Below are 20,508 nucleotides of genomic sequence, written 5' to 3' on the forward strand. Positions count from 1 at the left end.
AGTGTCATATTATCATACCAGTTTACTATAATTGTAAAGATGCATTAACACGTAGGCACGATTTCAATGTCATTTTTTTTATATCTGTTTAATTATAGTCTTATACTTGCACCTTTATTGATATTTTACATTTGCACTCTTTCTTACTTATATTGCAACTGCTGCACAACAATTTCCCTCAGAATAAAGAAAGTTATCTTATCTGTAAGTGTATGCTCATACTGTTCAATAATTGCCAATACCATCACCACTTTTATTATCATTATATATCCTACTATATTTGTGATTCTGGGCTATACAAGATATTGAATTGATTAATTCTCTAAACCAGGCTAAAATAAGCCAGTGGATTAAAAATGACAGTATTACCCTTCGAAACGCATTGAAGTATTGAAGTACACTACTCTCAGATCTTAGAGTGGCGTTGATCTTCTCATCCTCTCAACAAGAAAGCAAACAAGCACTTTTTTTTGCATTTTTCATCCTCAAATGCTGAACTAGACTTTGAACACCCATTTGTCAATATTTAACACACAAAACTGCACTCAGCTCTCTGAACACTAATAACTCTTCCCAATAAACATGAAATTCAACTCTTCAAAGATCTGTTTTTCTGCCAAAGACAATCAAGTGCACGCAAAGAGACTTGCAGCAGGCATACTCTGACCCACTGTTGTTTTGAGAAAGAATGAATTGTTTCTTTACAGCTTCCTGAGTGTCATTTTTCAGTATGAATGAGGCTTGTAGATGGAAAATGGGGTTACCATGCCAACTAATGTCCCTATATTGAACATTGAAGACGTAGATGCGATCATTGTTTTCCAGTTGATCACATGTTGTGTTAATGGCTAAGCAGTTTATTAAAATGTAATATGAGCCCAGAGTTAGCATGTGCTTTAGGAGAATCATGCAGACATTGTACTAATGTTTTGTGGTAAAATACAAGATAAAATCTTTATACTCCACATGTTGTTCAGTTTGCTCGAGGATTGCAAACATACTAACCCAACTGCCACCTTGTGCAGGGATGCCTTATTGAGAAATCATTGGCTGTAACTGTTTGTTTCTTGAACAACTCTAATCCTAATTATTATCCTGTTTTTGCCATGTCATCATGTCCTCATATGACGTCCAGCTCTCCCTCTTAAGACGGTTCTCATCCGACCAGAATGTACCTGGCAGTGACACTAACAAAGAGCTCCATCTGCGCCTGGCTGGCATCGGCAAATGAACCAATTAAGGTCCGGTGAAGTCTCCTCTTTCACCTATTGGCAATGAAAAGGAGATAGTGCAAAGGTAATTAAATAGCAACAGAGGCCTGGGGGAAAACCTAATAACTCCTTAACAATCCAATAAGAGAGCATAGTTTACACAACCCAAAGCATGTGAATAGTGAAGAGGACCCTGACTGCACACAAACATTCAGATAGTTAATAGGCCTGCATGTTCCTCAAATAAAATTGACCTTGTGGAGAGATATATTCAATAGCTCAGAGGCAAAGTACGAAAAGCCTCTCAGAGGCCTACCACCGTTTATCTATCAAAGTGATCTCTTCTGTTCTAGTCAGAACTGGCTTTCTTGTGAACCCAAACCCTTTGCTGGGTATACTTACTGACAGTAATGTCTGTTGTAGTATTGCCATCTGCTGGCAAAAGTATGCTTGTACAGCAATATTGTGCATGCACGCCATGGCTCAAATGATAGGTACAAATACAAAATAAAAAAACACATATCAAGTTAGCTCTCACAACCAACTCTACCGGTGCAATTAAAGAAGTTTAAAGGCTTTGGTCTGTGGGTTTGAACGCACTAACAGAGGTTAAAGGTCACACTCGAGGCGTTCCCACGGTAACGCGATGAAGCTTCCTCCGAGAGGATCATGGGAAACGATTCTCGTCGCTGAAGCGGAGGGAGTTTCGAAATATGTCATGATTAGCCACGGTACAACACGTAATGCCAACACTAGAATAACATTTCCGCGACCAAATGATGTGAGCCTTTGAACAATTGACTACCCAATAGTTGAAATGCTCAGGTAAGTCTTTCTTTCGGGGACAAAGCTCCGCGTAGTGAGCGAAATGAGCTAGCTAGCTAATGCTAGTTAGCGGTATGGTTAACATAACATAGGCGATGGTTGTTGTCGGTGGAGCTCATATCTCATTGTCAATACATGGCACCCGAGGCGCTTTTACCTGTCAGCTGAAGTGAACTGAACCTTTAACGTTGTATTTCACGCTAACCTACATCGCCTTGCTTGTCCAGTGGGATCCTGCCATCTCGATGAACCACTCCTGAGTGCATCATAAAAAGGGAAGAACTAATGCTGTCATCCAAACATGGATCTAAAGTTGGAGGTTGTTTTGTCATCCAGCATCAAACGGAAGAAACCATGGCCGCGATTCTGTTGGCTTGGGAAGGTGAGGACAGTAAAGCATACATGCCAGAGACACTGAAACGATGATATCCTTGTCGGAGTAACATGACTGTGAATCTGTGTCGTGTCACTCTTCAGGAGAAGGAGTCTGTGTTCCTGTTAGATGACAGGCGGATCAGTGAGATCAACATGATGTCTGGTAGCACCAAGAAGAGGACTCCTAAACTCCATCCTTTGCTCAACAGTGTGGTGACGATGGCTTCATCCCACAACGGTGGGTACATCTGTACAAACTCAAAGCCAAGCACATGCCACCTGCCAATCATGAGAATACATGACTTGTTCCCTTGCTGTTTTTCAGGTATGTGGCTTTGTGGACTTTTGGTCTCAGGGGAGCTTTTTCTGTGGAACAGGGATAGAGACTTGTTGAAGACTGCTGCAGCCGTCCCAGAAGTAGTTCAAATGATTACTGCCGTTCAAGGTATGTACATTACTTGTATATTATGTACATGCATTGTGTTCTCTCTACTGTGAGTCTGTAACATACAGTCACTTGGAAGACGTGGGAGAGTGCATTCTTGACCCCAGATGTACAAATACATATTTCTTATATATTCTATCCTGTACACAACAATGACAGTTGTTTTTTTAAGGTGATGCATACTCTTTCTTTCCTTTCAACTTGAGCTGAAACAGAGTATCCTGATTCAAGCTATGACATTTCAATTAAATGTTAAACATTTAATCAAGGGATTTATGTGTGTATGTTTTCTCAGGGAGCGCTACGCGACTGTCGCTCCAGGTTTCCGGCGATGGGATGCGTGTGTTCCTGGTCGTCATAACGGGGCAAGTGTTCCTCTGGGAGTGTTTGGATGTCAGGGATTTGACAGGGGTACGAGATGGCACAGTCAAGGGACACTGGGCACATATACAGCCCCTTGAAGACTCCATTCTGCCTTCGTCACAAGACAAAGAAGCATCCCAACACACTATTTTCATCAAGACAGAGGTCTGTATACTCAGTAGAAGACATATTTACATATTATATATACATATTTTACATATTGTGTCATGTTTCAGACTCAGTTTTACACACCTGCACTCCATTTCTTGTTTTCTACAGGTCTTATATCTTATGTTATCCTTTTACAAACTCTCTTAGGTGATGGGTGATGCCTGCTTATCAGCCTTTGTTTTCACATCTGAGAAGAAGCTGATCATCACCTGCCTGAAAATTCAATGGGAAGAAGGCCCCATGAGAGTTGGGTGAGTAAACGGGTCTATGTAACAGACAGAACTCTCATTAGTATTACAGTGGTCATAAGTGCACATTTCTCTTTGTAGTTCTGTCAGATACAGCATACAGTGGGCGACAAAAACATACCCCATGTCTCGTCTAACCCCGCCCTGCCAACCAGTGAAGTCCAGAGGGGCCTTGATGCCAGCCTTCTCCCCAGACGGCTGCCTGTTAGCCATTGCCCTGAACCAGAGACAGCCTAAGGTGAACATCTGGCCTGTGTATCTCAATTTCACATCTTAATATGTTTTTGTTTTTACCAGAAATCAAGATTTATATTTCCTCTTGTTGTTTGCAGGCCACACAGGTCCTCTTTGTGAGCACACAGAATTTTGTCTCAACATCAAGTGGCCTTGGAGGATGCGGAAGTAAGAACATGGAGATCCCCTCTAAATACATAAGGTACAATATTCACAAATACAAATGGGAACATATGTTGTGCAGAAGTCGGTCAACCTGGGGGTCAACATCTATGAAGTTGCACTGTTTAACATAGTAGTATTGACAGTGTGCCTGAGTTCAACACACCATTTCCAGACGTACATAAAACATACCAGAAGGTAATGATCATTTCCCAGTATCACCACCAAAAACAACAAAGTCTGGATCATTTTATCAAGACTGCTAAGATGTAATGACACCAGAAAAACAAATATTGCCACCAAAGGGTGTGTATCAGCCCCCGAATCTTGATATACAGTGTGTATTTATTTCAAAGTGGACTTAACATATCTTCTCTTTTAGATCCTACTGGGTGGGCAGTGTGAGTTGGTCACCAGGCGGTCTGTTCCTGGCCTGTGTTCTGAAGAGAGGCTCCCTTCTAATGTTAACTCGCCTTGGGGGGCTCATCACTCTGACAAGCTGTGGTTGCAATGTTGACTTTGGGCCTGCACACTTCCTACCCCTGCACCCTCTCGTCACTTACCGGTATACATTTGAGACGTTTTATCACTGATTAGCCATTGATAAAAGTGATTGATTGATGTTTCTGCTGATGTTCTTCTTTCTAAATTTTCTTGTCTCTTCTTTGGTCATCTTTGCTATTGATTCTTCACTTTCACTTCACTTTTCAGCCAAGTAAGATTTCCACTCTGGCTTTTATTGTTCTTAGAATTATAGTCTAAATCTAGTGTGAAACATATAATAGATGTACAGTATAATGTAGAGCTGCAACTAACGATTATTTTCATTATCAATTTATCTGCTGATTACTGGTTTGACCTATACAATGTCAGAAAACACTGAAAAATACTATTTCATGCACTGTCTTGTTTTGATCCAACACAAACACAATTCAGTTCAAACATCTGCATTCTCTGAGAAGCTGAAACAAAAGATAATTTCAGCATTGATATAATGTTAGTCATAAAAGTTTTCTATCCCATCCCTCTGCAGGCCGCCAGTGTCTGCAGGGAAAGGGGAGGCGTCTCGGTCCAGCTCCAGCCTGTCTGTGCGGGATGTCTTGAGACAGCGCTACTCTGTGACCTGGCATCCACGGCTTTTTTATCTCATCGTGTCTGATGGCTACATGGCCACAGTTATGAGGGTGCTAGATAAGCCTTCTGCTGCCCTGATGCTGAAAACGCTTCTAAAGGACACAAGCACGGACTTGGAGAAGGCCAGCCGGATACTGGATAAATCACAGGTGGTAAACCAGGGACATCTTACTCATCTTCAGGTTTTGTGTGTACTTTCTACAGGACTATTCTTGACAATATGGTTTCCTCACATTCTTTATTTCCAGATTCATGTGAGGGCATGGTTGGAGTCCCTATCTTGTCTGAACCTCGACAGCAGCCTTATTACACGCGGGCCCAACCCTGCAGACTCGGTCATTTCAGCAGCTACAGATGGATCCTCTTTGCCACTTTTCCTGCAGGATCAGGGAACATTGGGCGGTACCAGGGAACTTCTTGAAAAAGTACAGGTCGGTCAAATAGTATAAGCTAGAAAAGTATAGTTTTAGATTCTGAGAATGGTAGACTATATAAATTGAATCTGGCTACATTTATATAAGTTAAAAAGCAGATTATAAATCATACCGCTCACCCATATACTTGGCATATTGTGTGCCAACATTGACATATTCTTATAGTCTTAAACTTCATATGCCTTTGTCTTATAACTTGAAAATGCAGCCTTCTCTGGGTACAAGGGCATTTTTTATATATTACCTCTATAATTACTTTGTATGGTTTCCTAGACTTTCTTTGAGGACGACTCTGATGTAGACGGACCTCCTGCTGGTTCTTGTGTGGAGGATGGGGGCCGTCTGGAGTTTGCCTCAATGTTTGACACACTCCATGCCCTGGACACACAGACCGACACTGGACTTGTTACTAGCCCAGATTATGAACAATATTCTGGTGAAACGGAGAGGAAGACCCCAATTATTCATCGTGAACTTGGAAAAATTCAGACTAAGCTGTTAACAGCATGGGCTTTTGGCATGTCTATAGGAAATTCTGTGGAAAACAGAACTTGTCTGTTAAAGCATACTCTCTGCTGTGTGGTGCGACTTGCTGCTTTACTCCATTTGTTCCCCGGCTCTGTGAACATGGGGAGAAAGAATATCTTGGTTTCTACCCGCCTTCTGCACCTTCTCAAGGCCCTTCTGTCATTTCTTCCCTGGGATAGCACTCACACTGATGGGCAATGCTGCCTGGGGCTGGTGGTAGAGCTCAGTCAACGACTGATACGCCTCCTTCTGACTCCTCACCCTGAGTCCCACCAGACTGGTCACTATCAGTTGTCAACTCATAATCTATCCTCAGTCCTGCTTATCTTGCAGTTGTTCTCTGATTCGCTTGACGACGCCTACAGCCTGCAGCAAAGAACTGTCTGGTCCTCTGCAGAGAAGCAATCTCTTTCCCAGCCACCACAGTTATGGCCTTCAGATGCACACTATGTGCCTCTGTTACATGATGAGAGAGAGGAGAAATCTCAAATTCAGACACGCCCTGTTCCCCAGCGACCATCCAGCAGGTAACAGACCATCTCTCTGGGTTTTAATGTGTCAGTGTTTGTTGAGTAAAAAAGTAAGTTATTTGTTGTTCTTGATGCTGGTTTTAGTCAGTGCATGTCACGTTTTGGCTGGTATTTTTGTAAATTGTAATAGATTGTAGATTATAATTGGATTTTCTCTTTCGACCAGATTGCTCCGAGTGTGGCAGTGGGTCTACAAGATCACCCAGCAGTATATGGATGAGCTGAAAAGCTTGAAAGGCTGTGATGGCTGGGAGGAGGAACAGCAACAGTTGTCTATAATCATGTCCAAGATCCAAATTGCTCTGCAGGCTACGGGAGAAAGGCTGGAGGAGGGTCCTGCACTGCTCAGTTACCCAGGTATGGAGCACAAGTATTGCGGTTATTGCATCAGCTACAGAAAATAAATGGGGTTGTTTAAATGAAAACAAACCAAATGCAAAATGATTTAACTGTAGTTCAGATTAAAGAAAAGCCTAATAATTATATCTGAAAAAGAATTGTTGTTTAGTATTTCACTCTTCTCCCCCCAGGTGAACGTCTTTTCCTGTGCGGCTCATACCCAAAAAGTGCAGATATATGGCGGTCGCAAATCTGTGAGGAGAGTAACAGAAGTAAGAACCTCTGCCTAAATTCTTCCATTTAAGTATACCACCGATTCCCATTCAGTATGAATTCATAATCATATGTCTTTCTGTTAGACTGTGATCGTAGTGTCTTCAAGGAGACGCGGCTTTGTCTGGCACTCCTCTACAGTCTGTTATCCCAGTACCGTCTGAAAGACAGCCAGGAGCTGGGGGACCACATGGCCCGACTGATCCTACACAGGGCTGGACCCCAGAAGGAAAACATGGCTCGCATGACAGGTCAGACATAGTCAATAATTCCTCAGTCTTTTTGAGGGCTGTGATATGTGGAAAATGTCCCCACTGCGGGACTAATAAAGGAATATCTAATGTGAGTCAGTTAATGGAATCAAGTTGTAAATAGCTCCTATGTACTAAGACATCGCGTAGGGCTGAGTGAACTCAGAAGGGTAAAATATGTCCTACTAGCCTTTCAGTTAGCATTATACTGTATGTTATCCACCTTGGGACCAGGAGACATGTCCTCTTCTTCTTGACATAGTCAATCTGTCCCCAACATCTCACTGAATCAAGAACGTGGTAAATCTTTTTGGCCCCAATCACTTTGCAAAGAATGAGCTAATCCAGGTGCTAGGAACTTATTCTAGGTGATGAATAGTTTTGCACACAGTTACTTCATATGGTCCTCCATCATTAATGACCTCATACCTAAAAGTCCTGCCCTTCTCAGGACAGAGGTTTTAGGAATAACTCAATAATAGCTCTGCCTTTATATGCCCTTGCAGCAGACTCTTTTCCTTGCCCGTGGCTGCCGATGGACCTCCACAGTGATGCAGCTTTAGCTGTAGTTCAGACCCTGGGGAGATTTATGGCCTCTTATTTCACCAACCAACCCCTCTACATCCGGCCCCCTCACCATGTGGCTATCCTGCCTCCACTACATCTACCTCATGGTAGGTTTCCATTATTACTTGTCAGTTCAACAGGTCATCATTTATATTGCTGTATGGTAATATGTTCTTTCTCAGCCCCTGAAGGGCGCTTGGTGCCGCTGTGCCAGGAGGAGGTGTCTAGAGCGGTGCGACAACAGCAGCTGTCAGAAGTATGGACAGTAGACTACGCCCAGGACCTGCTCCTGCTCGGGGGCCTGCTTCCTGAGACTGTGTGGTTGGCTTATCATCTCGGGGACTGGAAGACAGCGGCCTCTCTGAGTCTGGCTTATAAGAATTACTGCACCGACCACTTTGACTTTACTCGGTCAGTGTTATCGCATACAGTATAATCAATTAGTGAATGAACATTTCTAAGTTCAGTTCAATTTCAAACTTTTACCACATTTGTTTTCATTAACATCTCAATGCCATATTGTATGACAGGCTCAGGAGGAGAGAGCTCCACCTCCCAACAGCTTTAGAACCAGAAAGCATGTTTGAGGTTGAGTTGGAGTGTCTTCTTGGCAATACGTCTGACTTCCAAGAGCGCAGAGATCAAGATGATGACAAGAGCTTTACAGGTTGGTGAGATCTCAACTATAAAATGACCACTACACACATAGAACCCTTTGATTGTAATCTGTGCTTTGTTTCAACTCCTTGTACTAGACCCTTCGGAAGGAGAAGACTGGGACTTGTTACAGGTTTCCATACAGGAGATTCTGAAGGCTTCAGTCATGGCTGGAGTGAATGTTATGTCTTCACCATTGTCTTCCTTGCTGGACGCAGTCAAAGACCTGTGTTCTTGCCTGCCTACCTTGGTGCCCAGTGGACTATATCTGCCTTCCCCTCCTCTTTATTGCCCCCAGCCTTCCGCCAACACACAGGTACACGATATAGAAGATTATCCTTACCATACGGTGTGTTTACATATTGACTTTATTATTAGATGTTGTATTTGTCTTATACTTAGGACCCAAAAGGGACAATAGGGCAGTTTGCAGAAATTGCATCACGTCACAAAGTGTCTGGAGTTCTCCAAAGATTACTGTTACTGCTGAGGTCTGCACGTTGTTGCCATCCTGCTGCCCAGTGGTACATCAGCCATCTACGCCGTGCCAGACACGTACTACACAAGGTACTTTTGAGAACCGAAGGATTTTATCTGGTTTTAAAAAGAGGATTAAAGGTCCCTGAGTGTGGTTGACGTAGCTGACATTCTTTGTTTGCAATTACATGCATTGCAAATTCAAGATTTTGTTCTAAAAGACACTTGACAATTAAATTTTCCTGAAGAAACTACAAATATTTCCATTTGAATACACGTTCATTGGTTTATAATGCAATTAGGGAATGAGAATAAAAAATGAAACTCAAAATGATGGTCTGTTGTATCTTGTAAAGTTGTGACGTCTATGACTACATCCTGGTATGAAGCGCTATGCCAGCCTAAATAGAGAAAATATATGATGTGGTTTTCAGATCAAGAAGAAATACGCCTATCCATCAGCCACTGAAGAAGAAAAGGCTTTCCCAGAGGGCCTGATGAAGTTTGTCAGCCGTGGCGGATTCTTCAGACGGGGGCCGAATAAAGACGGTCACCTAGACCCTGACACCATTCAAACTATTAGTAGGACACCACTCATTGAATTTTGACTATCATAATCAATTATCTACTTTCATATAGTACTTATTAAGTGTATTTCTCCTTTAAGTCTGTTTCAGGGAGCTGTGTGCTTTGTGCTGGATGCTTCATGTCAGGGACCAGCTCTCCATTTCCTGCAGGAAGTATCAGGCTGCCAGACAGCATAGTAGAGATGAACAGGTATTGTGTTTGATTTTATGACATGGTTATGCATACATATGCATACATATTCTTAACTCTCTATACCCTATAAATATCTGGCTGTATTTGTGTCCGTCAGATCCCTGGTGGTTCAGAAGTGAGATCGGCCTGTGTTGACGCTCTCCGATGGGCCTGTCGTTTCTTGCCTTTCTCTGGCTTCCTCAATGCTGAGGAGATCCTCCAGGACATACTGCTCAGCTTTGTGTCTGAACTTCCTCCTCTGTCTCTGGTAATAAGACTTCTTCCAGCCTTCACCTACGTCGATAGTGTTTATCAAAGTTAAACAACATGACCTTGAGTGAGTAAATGTCTTATCCTGGCTTGTTCTTTTTAGGTGGCGGAGACGCTGGTACGAGCCTTCCCACAGGAGGAAGAGTCCGTCAGAGTCCCTCTGAGAGAAAAGTATAACTCTCTGCTTCAGAAACTGAGGGGATGCAATGTCCTTGGTACGAACTCCTCTGTTCATTAGCAAGTCGCTTTGAAGCACTATACAAGAATGCTTTTCTTTTTTTACCTGATGGCGACTATTTGTGTATACCTTAAGTGAGGGATTTAGAATAATGTATTTTACTTATATTCCATGACTTCCTAAACGTATATGATGTATTTATAAATGTAACTCAATGTTATACGGTTTGTTTCCTAGAGGGGGAAAAAGAGGAAGTGAACGAGTTGATGATCATTGTGATCCAAGACAAATTCAGGCAGAGGAGGAAACATCTTGGGCGTTTGACGAGGCACCTGGGCCCCCTTGAGCTCCATCTGTGGGAGAAAGAGGAGGAGCAGTATGACAGGGGAAGCAAACATGGGATGGCCATGTTGAGGCAACTCTCCCTGGGGACAAGTCTGAGCACCAGCACTTTAACTGACTGTGGGTTTCCCTTAGTGTACAGTGATGGAGACACAGTGGATACCACATCTGAGGCTATCTCTCCTGAAATGCACATCAGAGCCACAACAAGGTAACCAGCGTAGAATAGTAAATTTACCATTTCACTGAGCTATTTTGTATCTATCGTGTGGCTTATTCTTTGCTCTGTGTTGGTCTTTGCAGGGGCAAAAAAGCAAAAGTAAGTGACAGAAAACATGCAAAAAAGACTGCTGTTAAAATTGAAAGTGTCATTCAGGAGGAGAGTCAGCCAGGCGATGCCAAGGAGAATGAACAGCCCTCCCTTCCAGTGGTTGGTACCTGGGAGTTTGAGTTGGAAGATGAAGAGTATCTAAATTTCCTGGAGCTCTTCCTCAGCTACGTGCTAGAGAAGGATAGTGCTGATGGAGGCGATCCAGGCGGTGAACTTCCGTTGTTGAAGGGCTTCTCCTCCCAGCTGAGAGAGAGGGAGTTGCATTCTCTCTCCTTTGATGTGCTGACAACTCTTCATCGCCGTCAAAGAGATGTGCACCATCCAGCGAGAAAACACTTGGGCAATGATCCTCCAGTGTTCAGAGCCGGCTGCTGCTACAAGCCTGTGAAACAAGGTGCAACACCCGATCTGCAAACTTGTTCTGTCTGGAGTGAAGCCCCAATATCCAGAACTAGCCTCTCTGTCACCTCTCTTCCTCAGCTGGGAACAGGCAAGCAAAAAGGTTTGTTCGGCCTCCGACAGCAGAGGCATTCAGCCCAACAAATAAAGGGGGCGGCATTTTGTTCTGAAACTAGCCCGAGTAGAAGTGCCTTCCCAACAGCGCCGTCTTCAGAGAACTCGATATTTGGCTCCTCAACGTCCGTGGAGGCCGTGATTGAACTGCAGCAGGGCCTGGACCCTAAACTAGATGCTCAGTTTCCAGAGCTGGGCAGGCTGCTGGAGTGGATGGTGCGCTGGGCTGATAGGAGGGCGCTAATAGGACATCATGGCAAAAAGAAGAAAGAGAGGGGAGGAGGGGTTAGAGGAACAGCTGATGAAGGAGTAGTAATCCGTGTCAAAGCTTTGGCGCCTGCCGTCCTCACTTCCCTCAGCTTGCTGGAGCGCAGGTACACTGCCTTACTCGGGCCAGACCGCTACAGTGCCTACATCCAAGTCCCAGAAACACAGTGGACTGTAGCCCCTGTGCTGCAACCGGAGGCGGAGAGTAATCTGGAGAGAGAGAGCAGTGTTGATACAGGTTACCCTGGATCAGTGAACACTCCCATTATTGGTCTTGATTGCAATCTACAGCAGGGAGAACTGTCCATGTGAGTCTACCATGTTTTAATATACACTTCTCTATTATTGGAGTAAAACTAGCATCGTTACATCAACCAACAAATGACAGTTATTCGACACGTGATGTAAAAAATGTTGCACCATCAACAAAACGGTATGCATTTTAATAGGTGATCATGTTTCATATGGTTGTTTTGTTTACCCTGATTCCGTATTTCACATAGTTTCATCTCGTAAACAGTTTCATATAAAACAACATTGCTCCTTTCAGTTTTACTGTAAATATAAATAACCTACAGATTTTCTATACTATTTGTTTCCCTGCAGCGGTTTTTGCACAGATGAACCAGAGGAACAGGCATGTCACAGGACACCTCTCCCTGACGACCAAGATCAAGTGACCTCTGATGCTCAGCAGACACAATCCAGTTCAAAACAACCATCTCACGAGGATTTAGATGTTACACCTGAAAAAGAAGGTAGTCTACCTTAGTTATATTGGATCATCAGAGTTGCTGTAATGCAGACCCTTAACCATACCAGAGAATATTAATTGATGTTTAATTAATTCATTGCTATTTGTAGGCAAAAGAAGTGATTGTGAGGTCTTGGAAGCGTCCTCTTCTGTTTCCAATGGGAACATCTCTGGAAACAACTGCACACCTGAAACAGTGAATATTACCATTCAGGATTCCCATTCTTCCGATGTATCATCAACGTTGTCAAAACACACAAATAACTGCCGTTTATGTTCTGTGCAGAGTTTGAAGCTTGCAGACCTGGACATCTCAGAAAGTGCTGAAGACGAGTCCAGCTCCACCTCTCTGTGAGTTTTTAACATATTTGTATTTACTTTGCAAGAATATGCATGAATGTGTCAAGTTTTTCTTCCTGCAGTAAGTTAGTACCAAAATTGTAGCAGATGTTTGCTCAGTATTGCATAATTATTTTTGTTGTATCATGTTATGTAATGCTAACTATAGTTTTAATTCCCTGACATTCTCCAACAATACACTACACAATTATAAAAATAGAATAAAACAGAATTCCTGCTGAGATTTAGCAACATGGTGGTGGTGAAACATCGGGCTCAAACATACAAAATTGTTGTTACCATGGGTGTTTTAAATTGCCTGTTTTGTTGTTTAAGTCACAGTCTTGCTGAAAGCCTACAAGCTCCCCCAGAGCCCCAAGACCCTCCTACTGTCCAGCTTGAGGCAGAGGTCCATGCAGATCCTTTTGGTTCAATTGGAATGCTGCCCACCAACACACATGTGGCTCCTCCGAATCTTCAGCCACAAAGCTCCACAGCCGGTGCAACCACTGCGGATTCTACAACCCCAAGTCAGCCGTTATCCAATCAGACTCGTCTGGGGGAAGACTTATTCAGACTGGTTCAGGTAAGAACAGCATAACCAAAAGGAAAGCTTTTGACTCATCTGTCTCTTTAGATTGTCTCTAACGTTTTTTTCTCCTTCATTGCAGAATATCAACTACATGAGCCTGATGGAGGTTTTGGGAGCTTCGTTTTCTAACCTGCAACTTGCCCAGCAGAGCTCTTCTTTGGCCCAGTCTGTCATGAACACCTCACACCCTAATCTGCCATCATCTTTTGCTCCCACATTCATCCCCCAACCAAATCCCTTAGCTGTTCAAACGACCATTTCTTTGCCACCTCAGACACAAGCATGTTTGCCAAATTCAAGAAACAACAACCTTCAGTCCGGTCAGGCTCCTGCACCTATGCTTGCAGACCAGCCTGCTTTTCAAAGCTTGGGGAAAACCTCTCCAACGGGCAGCCAGTGTCACACCACCAGGAATCTACCCTCCACTGCTAATGGTGCAGGTGTAAGTTATCAGGTATGGCTCAAGTATTATTTTTAAGTTATGACACATTGTGCTTCTATGTAAACAATAACTCACTCCCAGATAAACCAAGCTGAATGCAGTTTTATTTTTCTTCAGGAAATGCAACCGCTCTCTGTCCAGGCGGTATCACCAGAAATCCACTTGAGGGAGAACGAGAGGTTAATCCCACCCTCACAGGGGCTTCTGGCCACTACTCACCTCAGTCATGCTCCTCCATTATCCCAGCAGAGTGACCCACAAATTCCCCAAGGCCCCCGGGTGCTCCTCACTGCAAACCCTGCAACTAACGAATCCCATCAGCACAAGCTTAAATACAATGACCGATCCAGCTCTGTTCCAAAAAGACAACTGAGTTTTAATTCTCTGCATGAATCAACTCCCAGGCACTCTCAACCCACGAGTCAGATATCGGAGAGATCCAGGGGGCAAGTGTTCTCCCTACTTCTTCCAGCTTTACCAGTTCACACACCTGAACCGATGCAGCGCCTTCGTCTGCTGCACATACAGCCGGTTCCACAAGGCAACACCACGTTCCCCAAGCTACCTTTACCACCGTCGTCCAGGTCCACTTCCATCTTTACAGCTCCAATGGGAGAAGCACCTTTGATCAAGCTTCTACATATAGATTCTGCGCCACAAATGACAAGCAATACTTCTAATATTTCACGAGTAGTCCCAACTACTGAAAGCACGAGAAAAGCTACCACTTCTCCCAGCTCTATCTCCGGCAAGAGGCAATCACAAATTAGTTTACACATTATTGATTTTCTTTTTTTTTAAGTCGATTATTTTACTCACTATGCTCACTGTGTCATTTTAAGGCAGAGGAGGAGAGATAAGGCAGAGAGGACAAGAAAAACAGAGGTCACATTCAGACCAAACGAGTCTATCATCCCTTCACAAGAGGTAGAACAATATTCGTTCTCGTATAAAGTATTATGTACTACTACAACGTTTGAGTGCAATTTATTCTATCATATGTTTTTACTAATGTATCTACAGCCAACAAACGAGCCTGTACACGACGAGCCTGCAGCTGCTGAAGAGATCACTCCTGCACAAGATGTTGCTAATTTTGCTCAATTTGGTACTTGTCATAATTCACATTTCACAAATAAACTAATATATTAAGAGGGTTTAGTCACAAAACAACTGGGTGTATACCAAAAGAAATAGCTTGAAGGCGGAGTGGAAAGCTGGTTGTCATAGAGAGGAGGGAGAAGCGATTTTGAATATGAAGATAAACAGCACACATTTTTCATCTTCATCTGTCGAGTAAAAGTAGTGTAAAAACATTTTTTTTTACATTTTAATATATGCCAAAAATTGCAAAAGACTCGCACCACTACAACACAAAGGAAGGGTAGTATTCTGCATCCTTGCAGTTTCACATTTACATTGATTGAATTAAGACGCACTCTGATGAATATTGAAGTTGAATACACTCTTTAGGACTTCTACATTTTGCTGAGAGAGCAACATGTAACTCCTTTTTTACAGCAATGTATCCACTGTCCCTTATTAGTGTTACATGTGTTACACACAGCATAATGTCGGTCATGAGACTTTGGAACAAAATTATGTTGTGTTTTAAATTCTATGATCTGTTGTTGTTTATTTCTTAATTTTAACTCCTAGGGGCCTTTGATTATTTGCTGACTGGTCAGAGATTATTGGACAGGGCCACTTCCACTTCAGCTCAGCTCCATGCCTTTGCTTCCACATGTAAAAGACCCCCCGAGTGCCATGATGCTTTCACCAACACAGAACCGGGTGAGTTAGGGTTTGGGTTCCCTTTATACCAAGTTCAAATTGTAATAGTGTTGCATTGTCTTAATGTTATTACACAGTTGTAGCTTTTATTCGTAATTGAACGAGAATGCTTTTGTGCCTTTTTAGATTTTTTGGGGGGGATAATGAAAAATAATTGCAACAGATTTTTCTGTTCTGCCTGGGTTGTTTCAAGTGCATGTTTTCCAAAAAACCTAGATGTGTGCATGTAACATTATTTTTCTTTCAGCATGTCCCCCCACACCAGTGGATAAAGCTGTGTCTGCCATTGTGACTGCTAGTAGCCCTGAATGTAAGTTGACTTGAAATTCCAGCTACAAGGATGACACACTGCTTTTGATTTGTTGTGGACACAATGAAGAGTTAAACATTATGTCCTTCTGTATGTGTATGTTTTCTCCACCCAGCACAAAGTTCAGGGAATCAGCAGTTTTGCAGCGAGGGCCTTGTTCGGAACACAGAAGAGACCGAACAGGAGCAAGAGAAGAATCTGGTAAGAGGCCAGACATACAAGGTGGTGCTTTTAGACTGTAAATCAGTGTCTGAAGGTCCTTCATTCCACTTAAATGATGTACTGATTACAACACACAGTACATGTGCCTAGTATTCTGTGTGGAAAGCAGTATAAAGTACAAACTGATCTCCATTTCGAAAATAACATGGAAATTATGTTTTTTCATGTAGTGACCATGGTCTCCATACATTCATGTCTTTATCTCTCAGGGTCTGGATGGACGCCGGTTCATAAGTGTCTTGGATCTGGAAGACAGAGCCCTGCATCAGGACTTACCTCCCTGTCTCAGCCCAGGAGCACACGATGTTCCTTCCATCCGCCCTTCTTCACCTACTTCTGCTCAGCTGCATGTACTTGCTCTTTCTGTTATTATGAGTGATGCTGCTGCGGATCCACCACCCGTAGTCACAATTCCAGAGGATCTCAACTGGAGGTCACACACAGGTGTTTATATATCTTTATATTGAAGAATTATGTATTTATACTGAATACGATCAGTGAAGCACAACACTACGGGTCAAATTAGGTCCAAATATCTGTTGCAATGTACACTCCAGGTATCCCTGAAGAGTCGCCATCACTCAGCCACATTGAGCGCAATAGGGATCCAGAAAGAATCATTCAACAAGAGATGGTAGAACTATCGGACTCTGAAATCTGTCGAGCCATAAAGACCCAGAGCCTTAGACCTCACAGGCCCTCCACACCTCCGACAGTCTGGTTCTCCTCCCGCCTGTCGGAGCTGGACACTCGGTTGGCTGCTCTACAGAACATTGCAGATTCTTTGGAGATGGACTTCTCCAACTCCAGGATGGTATGTCTGCATGTTGTTTTTCATTATTTATCCTGCTTCTATTATTAATGACACCCACGTTTACAAATTGTCATCAAAGGCTGACAAATATATGTAATATATCGTTCTTTGTGTAGCTGGTGAACACTATTGAAAAGCTCACGCCAGACTTGGCTCCTGATGTAAAGACTACCACGGCAGGAAGAAAAACGGTCAGACTGTCTGTCCCACAGGAAGGTACAGCCTAAAACTATTCATCTGTAATGATAGCAAAGACTGCATTGCATTTTATACTGCATTGCAAGTTCTTGAAACTCAGAAACAAAAAGGCAAAGTTTGTGGTATATATCTGTCTCCAACAGCACGGTTAACACGACTGGACACTTTAACTGAACCAAATGCCTGGGAGGAAGAAGAAGAAGAAGAGGAGGAAGAAGAAGATAGCCTGTTTCACAATGATTCCTGGGATTCTGGAAGGAAGCCATCTTTTCGTTACTCTACTTCTTCTTACAGTCACAATGCTGGTCCCTCCTACCTTCACACCCCTCCAAGTAAAGAGGCAGTTTCATCAAACATTTTCTGAAAATTGTTACTGCCATAAACAAGTGGCCAGCATAGTGGCAAACAACTGCATTTTAGTTGATGAATAGATATGAAAAATTAGAAATGTTTGTATTGTTTTTTGTATAGTCCGATACATGGTTATTTTCTCAGTAGAGTCATAATGTTAACAGTTACTATTTCATCTGTTTTGCTTCCACAGAAATTAAATATCAGCGGAGTGAAGCATCTGGAATATCTCCTGTGTAGGTTTAAGTAAATCTTAACCATATTATGACTCACTTTATATGTTGTGGATTTGCTTACCACACCACACGTGTGTTTGTTCTATTTTACAATACTCTGCCCTCTACCTTCCCATCTCTAGCTGGGCAGATGAGAATCTGGGTCAGACCGGGCTATCCGATACAGAAGAAATCTTAGACGAGTTGTTTAGGGAAGGGTATTTATCCCTGACTGACCTGGATCTGTCCAATTCACAGACTGCAAACCGTAGCAGGTAAGGCACTTACTAAAATTCAATGCTGTCCAAATGACTAATAGTAATCCCTCAGCTGAAAAATAATGTGACCCATAGCTGGCCGGACCAGCAGCAAAGTAGCTGGATGTCGCAGAAACGTGTCCTTCCAGAGGATGAGAGGCGAGAGCTGAGGGTCTGGATGAGAAGGAAACAGAGGGAAAGACTGGCTGTTTATCAAAAAGACAGAGAACGCCTGAGGGAGAAGGAGCGCAAACCCTTTTCTACCTCTGGAACAGTGGTAAGATATGTTTGCCCCTTTACTAAAAAGGATATTCCATTGTATGTTGTTTTAAAAAAAATATTATTTCCACATTGTTGTTCGTGCCTCTTCAGAAAACAACAAGCAAGAATCAATCAACCATTCGGAGAACCAGAGAGGAAAAGGAAAAGTATGTACTTGTTTACATTGTCTTTGCACAAAACACATGCATGCGTATATGCATACCGGTAACTGTTTCCATTTGATTTATTAGGTTCATGCTTCTGGAGCAATACAACCAGAGAACCCGTGAAGCCTATTCTTTGGTCAGTGACTTTCCCAGCAGTCGTCCAACGATACGTACGTCTTCACAGACTGAAGCTCCACCAGTGCCCTTTACCTCTGCTCCACCCTCTGGTTGCACTCACAGGTATCTCCAGCAACAGTAATTTGACCAGGATCTTGTCTCATTAAAAAATAATTGTACTCATTTGCGTTTGAACAAACCATTAATCATTCATCCATTATAGCACAATGATCGGATTTAGGACGGAACCAAACCTGTTGATTTTAAACATATGGATTAGCAAGTTATGGAGGTATTTTTCTTACAGGGAAAACGGTGTATCTGCCAACAATAAAATAAAACTTAAGTCTGGACAAGCTCAACCCCATCTTCGTCCATGGACTGCTGAGATGCAGGGACGGCCCTCAGAGGATCAACGCAGGAGACTGGGACTACATAGACCAGGTATCATAGTGATATTCAGCTACATTGGTGTCCGGTAGAGAATGACTTACTTGAGTGATGTGTTAGTATTAGCTGTTGATAATACACTGGAGATGTATTTTCACTCTTTCCTCAAAAGGATAATATTAAATTCACGATACTTGTTCATGTTTTGTGAATCTTGTGTTAGTTACCTCTCTACCAAGGGACCGTCTGTCTCAGGTGACCAGGCGTGGCATGCTCACATACACAAAGAGCAGCACCAAACTGACCACAGGCAGCCAGAGTGAGGAACATCGTGTCGGACACCAGAGAGAGACGGGGCTGAACAAAGGTTCTTCGAGAGGGACTGTTGTCGGAAGAGGGATGCTGAGGGATCAGGCGAGGATGGAACAGAGAGAAGATGTGAACCGTTGGGCGCCCACTTCAGAATTAAACAGGCTGCTGGAGCCAGAGGAGTCTTTCATAGTAAGAATCACATTCAGCACAGATTAGTTTATATTTGAGACAAATGTAACCCCAGTAGATCGTAAAAAACACTTGAAAAAACACCACAAGTCTTTGCTGACAGGTGATGTGGTTTCATGTCCAGTTTCATACATTGTTGTACATTTCCCAGGATGTGGCTGGACTGTTGGATGAGCAGGATGATGGTGCCATAGCTGGTGTGTCAGCGATGAACTTGCTGGACAACCTTTCTGGGAGCGCCAGCAGCAGCCTCAGTAAAATAGACTGGGCAGCTATCGAGAGGATGGTGGCTGCAGAGGATGTTTGAGTTTAAGTAAATGGTATATTACTGACAAACATGTCCAAGATTGTATGTGCCTTTTGAATATACTGTAATTCAAAAGCATTTTAAAGTATGATCATATAAAATATAATTTTGATATTTTTAATAAAATAGATGTGATCAGCAGTGATATTAAATATGGTATGACAGATTGATTTTTATTTGTAAAATAGGCCTACAATAAATCGTATTTGGTGTTATCAATTTCATATATAATGTGTAATAGAATATTTTTTGTACTGAAATCTGTGTCAAGTTTTCTACATTTATCATTTCTTTTTTTCTACAAAATATTAAATATCTGTATTTGAGCATTTCAAAGCTGTTTCTCTCATTGTTATATTTGTCTGTATAGCCTGAGAGCTCTGCCCACTGGATCACAAAATAATGTATTTTTAATATGTGAATATTCCCAACATTAAATGTAAGACAACCTATAGCTTCTCGAGTTGTTTTATTGAGTTAGGAGTCAGTCGTCCAATTTTGAAAAACCCTGGGAGGCAGCGCCCTGGGCGGCAGAACCCTTTGTCAGCTGTCCCGCAACAAGCAGCAGAAGAAGAAACTACTTCCGGAGGTCA

General features: G+C 42.7%; 1 protein-coding gene across 1 annotated transcript; it reads left to right on the forward strand.

Moving 5' to 3' along the window:
- Positions 1-2,337: 2,337 nt before the first annotated feature.
- On the forward strand, positions 2,338-20,115 carry cplane1 (ciliogenesis and planar polarity effector 1; the record flags this gene model as incomplete). The annotated part of the gene is made up of 45 exons (XM_079234970.1): positions 2,338-2,418; positions 2,514-2,649; positions 2,737-2,856; positions 3,152-3,384; positions 3,538-3,641; positions 3,720-3,876; positions 3,971-4,074; positions 4,417-4,599; positions 5,068-5,317; positions 5,417-5,599; positions 5,876-6,657; positions 6,827-7,017; positions 7,191-7,271; positions 7,359-7,523; positions 8,030-8,197; positions 8,273-8,501; positions 8,621-8,757; positions 8,846-9,063; positions 9,150-9,314; positions 9,659-9,806; positions 9,892-10,001; positions 10,102-10,251; positions 10,357-10,468; positions 10,669-10,984; positions 11,077-12,192; positions 12,491-12,642; positions 12,749-12,834; positions 12,925-12,989; positions 13,314-13,563; positions 13,649-14,023; positions 14,438-14,542; positions 15,035-15,119; positions 15,671-15,805; positions 16,053-16,115; positions 16,231-16,316; positions 16,547-16,781; positions 16,895-17,151; positions 17,268-17,350; positions 18,059-18,190; positions 18,269-18,449; positions 18,545-18,600; positions 18,685-18,840; positions 19,025-19,161; positions 19,331-19,608; positions 19,760-20,115. The coding sequence occupies 45 exons, from the start codon at positions 2,338-2,340 to the stop codon at positions 19,913-19,915; spliced, it is 8,712 nt and encodes a 2,903-aa protein (XP_079091096.1). The 3' UTR covers positions 19,916-20,115.
- Between the last annotated feature and the right edge of the window lie 393 nt (positions 20,116-20,508).

This window comes from Taurulus bubalis (assembly GCF_910589615.1).
Source record: "Taurulus bubalis genome assembly, chromosome: 19".
Classification (NCBI taxonomy): Eukaryota; Metazoa; Chordata; class Actinopteri; order Perciformes; family Cottidae; genus Taurulus; species Taurulus bubalis.